Genomic DNA, 12,935 nt, shown 5'->3' on the forward strand with positions numbered 1-12,935 from the left:
TCCATATGTATAATACCTACCTATATGTATAGGAACATACCTTCCATAACTTTCTGACAAGTCAGGAATAATAAGGAAGTACTTAAGTCTTATGTATACTTATACCTTTCTTTTTGGTATTTCTACTACCTAGAAATCTATGCATTATAAATTTATAGATTCAAATATTTATCTACTGATATACTCATCAGTAGCTTATGGGTCACAGTTGGTTTTCTCTCCACCATGCGATAATAAACACATCTCACAATGTTTAACTAGGTTTCAGATAGGCTCAGACTACATAATAGACGCATTTTTCCTGAAATAAAAATGACATATTATGTATCTAGCCTATCTGAAACCTAGTCATTTCTGCATGGTGATATTACAACTGAGGCGCGCGGGCGACTCACTCTATTTATATAGGCACCCGCACCTTGCAAATTAAAGGTGGAGAGAAAAATGGACTTTATTTAACTGTCACTGTGACCCTTATGATGCCGAACACGGAGAAAGTCGAAACGCCATATCTCACAATGTTTAACTAGGTTTCAGATAGGCTAGATACATAATATGTCATTTTTATTTCAGGAAAAATGCGTCTATTAATTTTGGACAAGTGTACCTTATTGTAAAATTCCACGTCAAATAAACCATATTTCATTTCGTTTCATTTCGGTACACCCGTACACTCAAAAATTATTAAACCTAATGGTCATCGATCTCTAATATTTTTTGAGTTTTGGATCCAAAGCACACATCTGACAGTCGTTATAACAGTGTATAAACGAAGTGAGCCAAAATAAAAAGGTATTTGTTATGTAGGTACTTCCGGAAAAACTGTCTTTTTTATAATGATAGTAATAGTTTTATTTTTAACCCCCCAAATAAGTTATAATCAGCGCCCTGTGTGAGAAATTGGAACTATTCATAATAATGGGTATTTTTTATCGTTTCATCATATAGGTAGGTACATATAAGTGTAGCTTATCAAATCATCACATCAATCAGTTAAAATATCCATCATCATTATAGTCATATTTATAAAAAATAAAATAATTAAGTAAAACATTTTGTTGATGTTACGATTTAAATTAAAGAAACTAATTCACAAACTCCGCAAATAAAACAAAAAGATATCTCCGCCGTAACAGTGTTTTACACTGCCGTGACCAGGATTCGAACCTGGGTTACTACGGCCACAACGTAGGGTCCTAACCACTAGACGATCACGGCTATCGGAGTGGGTGAGAAGTGACGCGAAATTGTCGTACCCGTTCGACTGTAGCAGAAAGTGAAAGTAGTTTTATCTTATCTAACCAGTATTCAACGTTATGTATTCTTAGGTACTTCAATCATATTATTGTTCATACAAGTTACCTATTTTACATAACAATAATTTGGAAATTTCGGTTTTTAGCGGTTTATTCGTAAAATATCAAAATATACTTTAGTACCTAAGTACTCATATGAGAGACTTACCCCCTTATTCATAGAGAAGTTACAATACGTTTTAACTAATAAACTGTTTTGTCCCTCTCTGTCAATGAACAAATTGTTCTTTGTTGGAGAGGGACAAAACAGTTTATTAGTTAAAACGTCTTGTAACTTCTCTATGAATAAGGGGGTTAGTTAGATTATTATTTATCTAGGGGTACCTATCAGGAGAAATAAAACTAAAACCATAAATAAAACAGGTACATTTTATTGAAAAAAATATGTACACAGCAAAACAAATAAATAATCTTATGTTGTATATTAGTCTTTAAAACATTAATTCTCATGGAAATAAAATACTATACATAACTACATAAGGTCTATTTACATAATAATACCAATCCATAGCGAAGTGGACGATCATTATAATATTATAAACAACTATCCATATAACATTAAATAGGTACTATCTGAATATTTGGAGTCAATGATTTCCTGTCATAAGAAAAATTATGATCTCTTGAGTCTTATACTATCGCATTTACACCATTCAAAATGATAAAAACCTCCATACATCATGTATTTTAGGATTGATAGAGTCATTTGTGTAAATACGAGATTGTAAGACAATTTTAAAACAGTAAGCTATTAGATAATTCGATCTAGTAGTTAATAATTTAGTCAATACAAATAGATACATCACGTAATTTCAAAATTTCCACATTATAGACAATATCTAACATACAGACCATCAACAAAATTTCCTATCAAATGTCCGGTATGACTTCTTATATTAATCTAACTAGAAGGTTTAAAACATTTATATTTCATTACATCAACTGTTATTAATCTTATTACAATGAAAGTACAAATGAATCTTCCATACTATCGTAATACGTGTTCAAAGCTTTATCAATATATTAAAATAATCTCCACCTATACGACAAAAAGTATTTATACCTGATTATCAACACTCATAGTGCCCATTCCTTAATTTATAAATACATATTTATAAAAACCAATCTTGTAAACGATATGTGACTATAAAAGTGATGTTTCATTTAGATTTGTTTAAGCGTATCATATTGTGGGCCCAAGGTGTTTTAAAACTGTCGCATTCAATAAAAATCGCATTTAAAAAACCTTAAATTGTTCTTGGGGTGGTTCATATATCTTGTTCTAGGCCTATAAAAATCAACGTGATTAAATTAAGATTGATCTATTAAAAAATAACATAACAGTCCCTTTGCTATTTAAATGAATGTGTAAAAACGCATTGTACATTGTACTTGGGTACCTATTATGTCCCAAAACACCTGCATTCGATGTTAGTATTAAAACTTTGTCATAAACTTTGTATCAAACCATATCAGCAAGGACCATTGTTTGGAACTATTTAAATTCTCGTATAGACCAATAGATCTTGCCGGCTGAAATGAAATCAGACAAAGTTTTGGTTCAACATCTGTTGTACAATCCTAATAAAATTATACTCGAATGTTGCACGACCGGCGGTGGGCTATTCGGAGATGCGAACACATGGATCACTGCCTCTGTCGCTCGAACTGCCCCTGAATAGCCCACACACACGACACCAACATCACTATATCTCAATAACAGGCTAAAAGCCAGGCCAGATTTTATTGTCATAATATCATCTATAAAAACTACGTACGTTTAATAATATGCTCAATATTTTGACTAGAAATCATGTTATACTTATTATTTCTAACAACACACATAGAAAAATTTACAAGTTTTCTTTTTTATATAGCATAATTTCTTATCAATTTACAGTTTACTATAATTGTACAAAACATCGATGACAAGTATTTTTAATATTAATAATTTAATTTAATTGGTTAATCTTTATAATATAGAGAAATCTACTCTAGGAAAACGTTTTGAGAATATACTATACTTTCTTTGCAGTTCATGTGCAAAAAAACTATAATATACTTACATATTAAAAGACGCATCTTTAAAACAACAATGATTTACAATCACCATTGCATTTTAAAAAGTAGATATACATATAATTACGATCATTGCCTAAACTTTACTTTTAAATATGTACGGATTCTAATCTTCACATATAGATTGTTTTAGGAACATTACCTCTAATGAATATAATGGACTTCTCTAGGTACATTCAGGAAAGGAATAAGATAATCTCGCTATCTTAAACATTAAAATGTCACTTCGATTGGCAAAGCAGCGCTGGTTTCGAACAATATTCGACAAAAGTGAATAACATTACCAACCGAAGACAATACTGCATCGACCTACAATAACTCAGCATTACATTCTACCTATTTGTGAATCTACGATCGTAATAATGCTACACCAAGATGATTGTTACAATAAACATATAACATTGTTGCGACACCGATAACATTTAAACGTTTTGATACGATAAAAACCCTAATTACGTACTATATTTACAGATCACTGCATGAAAGCAGGCGGAAAATAGATGAGCGGACTGGAATATATCTCTAGCCCGACGGGTATGTGTCATCGCGAGCTACGCAATCGAGCTCCATCGCCCGACTTGCTAGTGTTGGGGGCAATCTTTACTAGGCCAGCTTTCTTGCACCTGTCCTTGTTCTTCTTATCTTTTTTCCCTCTCTTGGGGGTGTCGGTGATGGCGCTTCCACTAGCTTCTGGTGTGACGTCCATTGCCTCTCCAGTTCCGTCGCATTTCTTGTCCAGCTCGGCCATGGCTTCCTGTATCGCGTTCTCCAGATGCGTGTTCAGTTTTCTACTCCTGTTTTTGGGAAAGAGAGTGGGGTTTTACTAAATGGTAAGAGGTATTTATGAGAAATAATAAAATTGATAAAATACAAGTAAGTTGTGTTTCGTACAGGCTATTAGTCTTTGGGTTGGGTTAACATTACAAATTGTCTGGTTACACTTAACTCATTTAAAATAAGGTGACTTAGCTATTCAGGACACACTTTAAATAGCAAAAAATATGTTTTCCTATTTTTTTTAACAAGTTAGCGTCTTTAAAACAAGCCTAAGGATCCGCCACAAACAATGTCAACAGCATACAATAAGATACATATTCAACTCTCCATATTTTTATAGTACCATGGTATTCATATTTTTATAGTACCATGGTAGCCAAAGTGTAGAAGTCCTAAAGCAATATTACAAATATGTAGGACATTTTCTTGCATCATTATCGCTAGAAATCACACAGGAGCTGTCAAATCTAATAAGAGCTTTCTTATCTGACAGCGAATTCACCAATCACAAACGCATGAAATACCAGCCCCTGTCAGATTTAGAGCCCAGCCTCACTAAGGTCCGGGTCTCCTATTTACGCCGTAGGTCTCGTCCAGCGTCACGCCGTAGGCCGCGTCACGATGCTCATAACATCTACGCGCCAACGTCGGCGTGTGAGGGAGACCGCATCAGTACATTTCTATAGTGAGCATCGTGACGCGGCCTACGGCGTGACGCTGGACGCGACCTACGGCGTAAATAGGAGACCCGGGCCTAAGACGTCATGGCGACGGCGACGAAATGTATCAAACAACCTCATTTGGCAACATTGCCAAATTATGGACGCGACGTCGCCATGCCATGACAGCGACTGTTATTTCTTGCGTTTCTAATTAACCGCAAAAAAAACTCCACCAAAATTCACCCCCTTTACAACACAAGCCGTGACTCACTTCCTGTGCTTGGTGCGGGCCGCGTGATGCGCCTCCAGCCCTTCACTCAGCGTCATCAGCCTCGCATCTTCTGCCGTGCCCGCCGCCTTGTCAGCTCCGAACCACCGAACACTCCATCTCCCGTCCTCACATCGGTCCACCAGCTTGCCCGGCCAAGATGTGTACCCCTTCACTGGGCCCCAGATCAGGTCGCCCACTGCGAATTTGCTTTTCTCTGCCGCTGGCGGGTTTGGTGCTTCTTTCACGGGTTCAACGTCTTGCGTATCTATGGTTGGTTAAGTGGTTTTAGTTGTTCTGTTGGTGCGTTGGTTTGTTGTTTGAAGGTTGGCAAGGATATGTGGGCGTAACAACAATGTTAGGGTGAGTTAAGCGGATTGTTTTAAAACAATCTTTAAAGATTGTGCTTGAGAGTTGTGCGTAGACATGTCCTTGTCAAACTTGTAGTATTTATTTATAAATAGTGACCTCCACCGTAACCTTCACCAATTTTATGTACAACAGTTCAAGTTTCTTTTGTTTGCAAATACAACAAAATTACAGATATTTCATTTACTTTACAGTGCGTTCAAAGTGACCGGATTAAATTTACGGATAATTAGAATTATTTACATCTTACATTTGCATACAGACAGCTTTATAATTAAAAGCTCAAGTTATGAGTATTTTCGCTGAAAACAATACTCGGAAAACTTATTATAAGATAAGAGATAACATACAAATGAACTGGGAAAGATACATTTGTTTTTATTTTTTTAATACGGCATAGACAATTTAAAATGTGATGGAAACATGGCGGCAACAAAATATATCTTCCCCAAGAGCCATAAAGAAGATAGAACGTGGACAAAGGTGCGTTTACTTACAACGACGTAGAGATGGAATGGTGATGGCTTATACAATGATGCGTTAGTAATGGTATCCCAATTCGTGAGCCAATAGTTACTTGGAGTGGTGCAATGGAAAGCGACAGAAAGCCAGGTGATCGCCGCCTCGTCACTTCTGATTAGTTTCCACTACACCCCTTATTTACAGCTGTATCTTGTATTAACCCAACCAAAAGAAAACCAATGACCAATAAATCGCATTACGAAGAAGCTGAAATATACCACAAATACACATCAGTTGTTGATTCGATACAAAAATTATGAACAGTAAAAAATTTAGTCTCGGAATATTTGCGTGATATTCAATACAATAACCAATACAAGACACAACATATAATGGTAAATTTTGAATTTTGTTAGCTGTGTAATGACTAAAGCGTGATTATGTTTCGATAAAATTAGTACTGAGGCAGAGATTGTTGTTGATATTTTAGCAATTTATGGATCGGTGAAGCGTTAACGACCATTGCTGCAGCAGATTCATACTTCTGTGCAAACAAATCTAATGAAACAATGGAACGTTTAACAAAATTGCATTAATGTTGCATTTGATTAGATTAGATTTCTGAAATTGGTGAAACAGATTAGATTGTAAAGTTGAGATTAGCAAGGGGCGAAGCATAGTGGGTAAGGGAGAGAAGAGAACACTTACCATTGCCGAGGCTATGCCTATCGAATACTTTCTGAATACTCGAGTTTTCCGAACTACTTCCCGACGTTGAGAAATGTCTTTTGGGGGTCTTATCCGTATTCAAATCATACTCTGGTTCTTTTTGCTGTCCGTGTACCATGTTATAATTTGTACGCATAATCTTGTCATTCCTATAAGAACCGTCAGAAAATTCGTTCTTTCTTTTGTACTGTTGGTTTCTGTCGTAGTAGTTTGGCGTCATTGGCATGACGTTCTGTTGGTTGACGTTGATTTGGTTCTGGCTGTAATGTATCTCGGTGGATTCCACAGAGTTGTGCGTGTGGCGCGTCTGTCGCATCAGCTGTATGTTGGACATTAGACCTGGAATTGAAAGGGATGTTGGTTAAAAATAGAAAACAACAACAATAACTTGCAAAATGAGCAAAATAGACACACTGAAATGGCTGATAGATATAGTAAATCGTCTTATATAAAGTCGCTGACTATCAATCTGGTCTATTTTACAGCTTTTAATTTATGATGATCAAAGAAATTAATACCTAGTTATATCTGTCGATAAATAACTGTTGGGGTAGCCGAGTTCTGGAATGGGGAGCAAGAATACCCTCCAATTCAGTAGTGGATGGATGAGAAAAAAAAGCACCGATTCCTTTATACATCTATACATCAAGAGGCCAAGCGCAGCGGTCGCTACTGCAGTGGCTGTCAGAAGATAATTTACTTATTTTATTTATACTTTATTGCACAATATACTATAGTAATAATGTACAATCAGGTGGACTTAATGCTAAAAGCATTTTCTGCCAGTCAACCTGCAGGAGGTACAAGATAAAAAAGTATGGGTGTGCAAAAAAGAAGAAAAAAAAGATCAAAACATAATTATGAGTGAAGTGCCTAATAATAATACCTAAACCCTAAAACTAAGTAAATAAATATATATGACCCTACACCTACTAATACTAGAATACTATACAATACATATAAATCCTAAAATATAAATAATCATTATGTAGAATACAAATAGAATAAATAACAACAATATACTGACTAGTGTCGGTGTCGGCGGCGAAGTCGGGCGGCCAGGCGTGCTCCACGTCCTGCTCGCTGCTCGACACGCACTGCACCATCGCCTGGAAACGTATGCGGATTGCGGTTAATAGAGCTCACAACGCTTTGGAGACAGCATGTCTACTTTACTGCTGGCAGTGAAATCCGAATTTAAATTGAACTGCTGCGTGTATACCGCTAGGTGGCGACTCTCAAGCACCATTCAAACTTGCTATATGTAGGTAGGCATGTATTACAAATTAAAATAAACTAATTGGGCTACTGCATCAAGTGACGTCACATCCTAAACTAACATTGACACTTGACGGGGTTAGGAATACTCAGCTTAAAAATCCAAATCTTATTTTCTTTCTTTAAAGGCAAGTGCTGCAGTGCGATCACCAGTGTTGTCGACTTAAGTCGATACGAATTCGATAGATAGATGCGTTTTATTAGCTTCTTACGTTACTAACAGGGGCGCTGATCAACATGTCATACAAATTGCTATCGAATTACGCTAGCGACTTGAGTTGACAGCACTTGTGATAGGCCTACTGAGAACTTAAGAAACATAATTATACATAACAAGACAAAAGGCACTTACGGAGGAATTAGCATCAGCAGGTTCAGGCGACTTGGTAGTCGTGTCTGCGTAGTTCCCCTGAGTAGACATCGACCTCGCCCCGTACAGTCGCGGACTTGACGCATTGCTCTCCAACGCACCCAAAGGACTATGAGTCGTAGTGTCAGGGGGACTAGAGCCGGAAATCGCTTGGCTGTTCGGCGATTTGCCTCTCTGCTGGTTGACTAACGTCTGTGTCGATACAGAGTGCCGTACGTGGTTCCCGTAAGCCATATTGCCCTGTATTTGCCCGAGCATAGGGTTGAAATCGCTGATGAATTTCGCGTAGTTCTCTTGGCTGTCTAGTTTGACGTCTTCTGGGAATGGCTGGGTCTTTTCCTCTTTGCTTTCTTCAGCGTGTAGTTCGGGAGGCATTTCTACGAAGTTTCGGTTCTTGATCTGGTTGGTTATTTGTTTGTGAGCCGTGTTTAGTAGAACATTGGGGTCTATGCTCAGTCTAGAGGAATTACCGAGCGACGCACCGTGGTTGTTGTGCGAATTTGAGACCAAAGTCGTTTGCTGTTGAACTATAGTTGTGTTTTGCTGCACGAATGTGGAGTTACTTCTATTAGTAGTTCCGGAAGACAGAGAAACTTGCTTGGGGGATAGCGGCACCATCAATGTCTGTCCCATTTGGTTCGTCTGAATAAACTCCTGTGTTTGGACGTTGCTTGACCGCACTTGGTGAGGGCTGGTGTTGAAAGTGACGTTAGTGGGACTCAAGTTTGCTAACAGAGGGCTTAATTGTCCATTAAAGTTAGGACTGCTCATCATGACTTGGCTGTTGGGCGACAGAAACTGCGCTCCAGGGCTGTGTTGTGATTGTATGATCTTGCCTTGTTGGTTCTGTGCCCGGATGACAACGCCGCCATTGGCTCCGGCGAAAACGTTCTGATTTTGTACCGGAGTTAGGACATTCTGCCCGTTTACAGTCTGAAGTTGCAGTTGCATTGGCACTCCCGTTCCATTGTCTTGTATGATCGCTGTCCCGTCAGCCGTCATCACCATACCTCCAAGGTTAGGGACAATAAACTGCTGGAAAGCCGGGAAATTCGGCACAACCCCACTGGAGTTATTGATAAGATTGACCGGCTGTAGCAGATTGATTTGCTGTGATGGCGACGTGTTTGTGATGATTTGCTGAGAGCCAAAGTTGTTGGTGTTTCCTTGGCCGTTCATGACTATATGTGCGGGGGTGCCGGATTTTCCTGGCACTATAGTTAGGGCTTGCAGCATGGGTCCTGGAGAAATGCTGTTATTAGGAGACAGTTGGAACCCTCGAGGCGAAAACTGAGGGCTGGTATTGTGCTGGGGAGACGAATGATGCACCATTATGTTGTTGGTGTTCTGTTGGGGAGCTGTTATTTGCAGAACATTAGTCACATTGGCATGACTCTTCTTTTTCTTACTCTTCTTTTTAAGACTCTCCGGTGACAACATAGCGACGCCTTGCACGAATCCTTGTCCGTTCTTCACATCAATGTGCCGTTGACTTTCTGGCGACTGATTCTGGACTCCAGCCACTAACTGCGGTAGAACCGAGTTCTGTTGGACCACTGACCCGTCCACCATCATCGGCGGTTGAAGCACGAATGGCGTTTGCAAAGCGTTGACCACCACTGCCGGTTGGTTGACTACCGGTTGAACGGTTGGCACCACTTGAGATATCGACGTGGTCACGTTGGTAACACTGACTGAAGATTGTATTTGGCTGGTGGTGGTTTTAGGTGGTGGAGGGGGCATGGTGCTGTTAGATACGATTATCTGTCCAGTAGAAGATATGAGTATTTGTCCGGGCGTCACCGTAGGGCAAGTCCTGCGTCCTATTTGATTCACTGATGACGTCTGCGTATTATTAGTCTCAGATTTAGGAGGGTAATTCCCTAGGGCATTCTGCACCATTTCTAGCGGCGATTTGGAGATCATATTCTGCGCTGTAGTTCCCGCTATATGTAGAGGGTAACTTGTAGGTAGATTCACTGAATGTATAAACGGATCTGGGTGGTTGTTTGGAATGGCGTAAGTCGTCGCCAAGTTGACGCTTGGGGGCGGCGGCGGCCTTATAAAGTTGGCGTGAGACGCGTTTATTGACGTCGTCACTGTGTTAGCTTTCCCCGCCAACACTGACGTCACAGTATCTCTAGTGACGGAGAAACCACTGGCCATGGTCGTAACAAATGTCTGGACATAGCAAGCTTGTACCAGCGAGTGGGAAGGCCCGCTTCCCAAATGCGGCGGCGGGCAATACCCTGGCATTGCATTCTCCATCCTTTTCCTGCCATCGAGCCGGTACATCTCTTGTTTCAACCCTGGCTTGACGCCCACCATCGATATGTTGTCCACTTCCATTAGATTTTTGTTGACGTTGTGGTTTGATATGAAGTGCATCATTTGTGTGCCGCTGAGCGAGTGTGAAACCGGCGGTCCAGGCGAGTTGTAGGGGTAATTTCCACCCGGGGTTGAAGGGTTACTGTTGAAGTTGTCTCGATTAGACCCAGGGTTAGAGTAGGCCGGGCTGGGCATAGGGAATGTACAGTTCTGGACACTATTACTGCAAGGGGTGTCCGTATTTCTGGAGCTATTCGACGGAGTCGGCGAAGGCTCTGGCGGTTGCAACGTTTCTGTAGGCGATACGTTACTAGTGCTAACTGTAGCGGCTTGTATAGGCCCGCAGTTATCATTCACAAGCGGACTACGATCTATGAATGTTGATGACGTCACTGGATTATCATCAAAACTGTGTTTAGGGCTTGAAGTGGCCGAGTTAGTGTCCAACTCCATTTTGTTGTAGACATTCTGCTTCATATACGTCCTGCGTATTTGCTGCTCGCTGTATATTTCCGAGTTGGTTTTCGGGTTGACATTGCAGCCCTTGCAGCATTGTGGAAGTGATGTTTCTATATTTTTATCCGATATGACACTGCTGTCTGGGGTGTTAATGTGCGACGGCGATGAATTTGGCGCCATATTATTTCTGAAGACATTTGGCAAGTCATTCTGTTTCATTGGCTGTTTGGACTTGTCTTGCATCTGATTGTACGAGTGACTAGGGCCGTCATATCTCGTGTTATCAAACGAGGAATTCATCCCAACCTGTCTGGATATCGTGTTATTTAATAACACAGTTTGCTGAGCTAAGTATCCGTTGGGGTCTTCCATGAACGAAGGTACATTGTGGGACATTTCATCACATGACTTGCCCTTGTCCATCATTCGCATTCCATTGTTGTAGATCATGCCTTTATTATCTGTAGGACTAGCTTTTTTCTTGCCTCCTTTGTTGTTTTTGGGTTTCTTCTTCTGCATATCAATGCCTGGCCACTGTTGACCCATAATGTTGTACTGTTGAGGTAATGGAGGGACACGAGAGCACATAGACTGATTCATTTGCTCGTTTTGGAAGGAACTGTTAGAACTGGTAGACTCCTCTGATAGATTATTGCTTGACTCATCAAAGTCCATGTTATCAGACTTTTGGGACTTTGGGCTCGGGCTAGCCATAGGATTTGAGTCATTTCGCTTCACCTGCCACGGCGGTGTTTTAGCTGGATTCGCTTTCACCACCGCGCCATTTTGAATCACCAGTTGCCCCTGAGGCATGTACTGGTTCTGATTGACTTTGTTCTGGTTTGTGTTCTCCAACTGCGTCCTGTAACCCTTCATGGCCATTTCGATTTGATTCTTATTCTGCTGTATGAACAGCTGTTGTTGCTCGTTTATCTTCTGCATGACTTCAGGCGTCAGCGCCTGGTTCAGCCCACAGAATATTTGCGACTCCTCTTTCTCTTTCTCTTTCCCCGCATCCTTCTTCTCTTCCTTAGTCTCCTCTGGCGCCGTAGTCGTATTATTGACAGGTTTGTAGTTATGATTATGTTTGTACCCAGTATTAACTCCTATAATCTGTCCGTTAGTGCCTATAACCGGCATGCCTACATTCATAGCTGCGCTCAGAGAGCTATTACTGTCTCTGGTCTCTTGTTGTATCCAGCCGCTGTTAACGGTGAGGTAGTGGGGGCCTCGCGGGGGCTCCTGCTTGTCCTCCGCGGGGTGCGGGGGGTGCGCGGGGGCGGCGGGGGGCGCGGGGGGGTACGGCCCCGGCTGGGGCTTGCCTCTCTGGGATACTCCGGGCGACACGGACGTCCGGTTCGGATCCATCTCATGGACCTGGAAGGGAGAATAGTAGAATGTTTATAGCTTGTTAGGCATTTATGTTTATAAACTAGCTGGAGAAAGCAAGTAGGTTTATGTAAATAATTGAATAATTAGTTAGTTCCTAATGTTAGTATGATACAGAATTCATGATGAACGACATTACGTATGATAGAGACATTGCATTCATGAATAAATTGGTATCACGACTATTCACGATGGTCACCTACTTTTTCAAATGACAATGAATCATGCTACAACCTTTTAAAACGATTACTCCACATAGATAACATCAATTCAATCTGAATATTTAATCTGATATAATATTCAATCCCATTTAAATATCTCGGTTGCTTGAACTAAGTGAGCTCATCCATATTAAATGACAAGTGGACTAGTTTTTTAAATTATGTTACTTTATAAGCACTAGGTATTTGTAATCTATTCTGGTTGCAGCCCAGTCAACATTCTGAATG

General features: G+C 40.1%; 1 protein-coding gene and 1 non-coding gene across 5 annotated transcripts in view; both read right to left on the reverse strand.

Moving 5' to 3' along the window:
- Positions 1–1,146: 1,146 nt before the first annotated feature.
- Trnah-gug lies at positions 1,147–1,218 on the reverse strand. Its single transcript has one exon. It is a non-coding gene; the product is annotated as a tRNA-His (tRNA).
- Positions 1,219–1,667: 449 nt separating this feature from the next.
- The window catches only part of LOC105387937, a 70,105-nt gene continuing 58,837 nt past the window's right edge, over positions 1,668–12,935 (reverse strand). Inside the window, exons 5-9 of one of the 4 annotated variants that reach the window (XM_038108843.2) lie at positions 8,293–12,474; positions 7,690–7,771; positions 6,642–7,001; positions 5,106–5,370; positions 1,668–4,189 (exon numbers count right to left, since the gene is read on the reverse strand). In XM_038108843.2, the coding sequence (XP_037964771.2) occupies positions 3,937–4,189; positions 5,106–5,370; positions 6,642–7,001; positions 7,690–7,771; positions 8,293–12,474 (5,142 nt within the window). In that variant the 3' untranslated portion in view covers positions 1,668–3,936. Of the gene's footprint in view, positions 4,190–5,105; positions 5,371–5,876; positions 6,201–6,641; positions 7,002–7,689; positions 7,772–8,292; positions 12,475–12,935 lie in introns of those variants that run through there. The other 3 variants (XR_005253929.2, XM_038108848.2, XM_038108851.2) reach the window with 3 other exon arrangements.

The sequence above is a fragment of the Plutella xylostella genome, chromosome 9 (genome assembly GCF_932276165.1).
Source record: "Plutella xylostella chromosome 9, ilPluXylo3.1, whole genome shotgun sequence".
Classification (NCBI taxonomy): domain Eukaryota; kingdom Metazoa; phylum Arthropoda; class Insecta; order Lepidoptera; family Plutellidae; genus Plutella; species Plutella xylostella.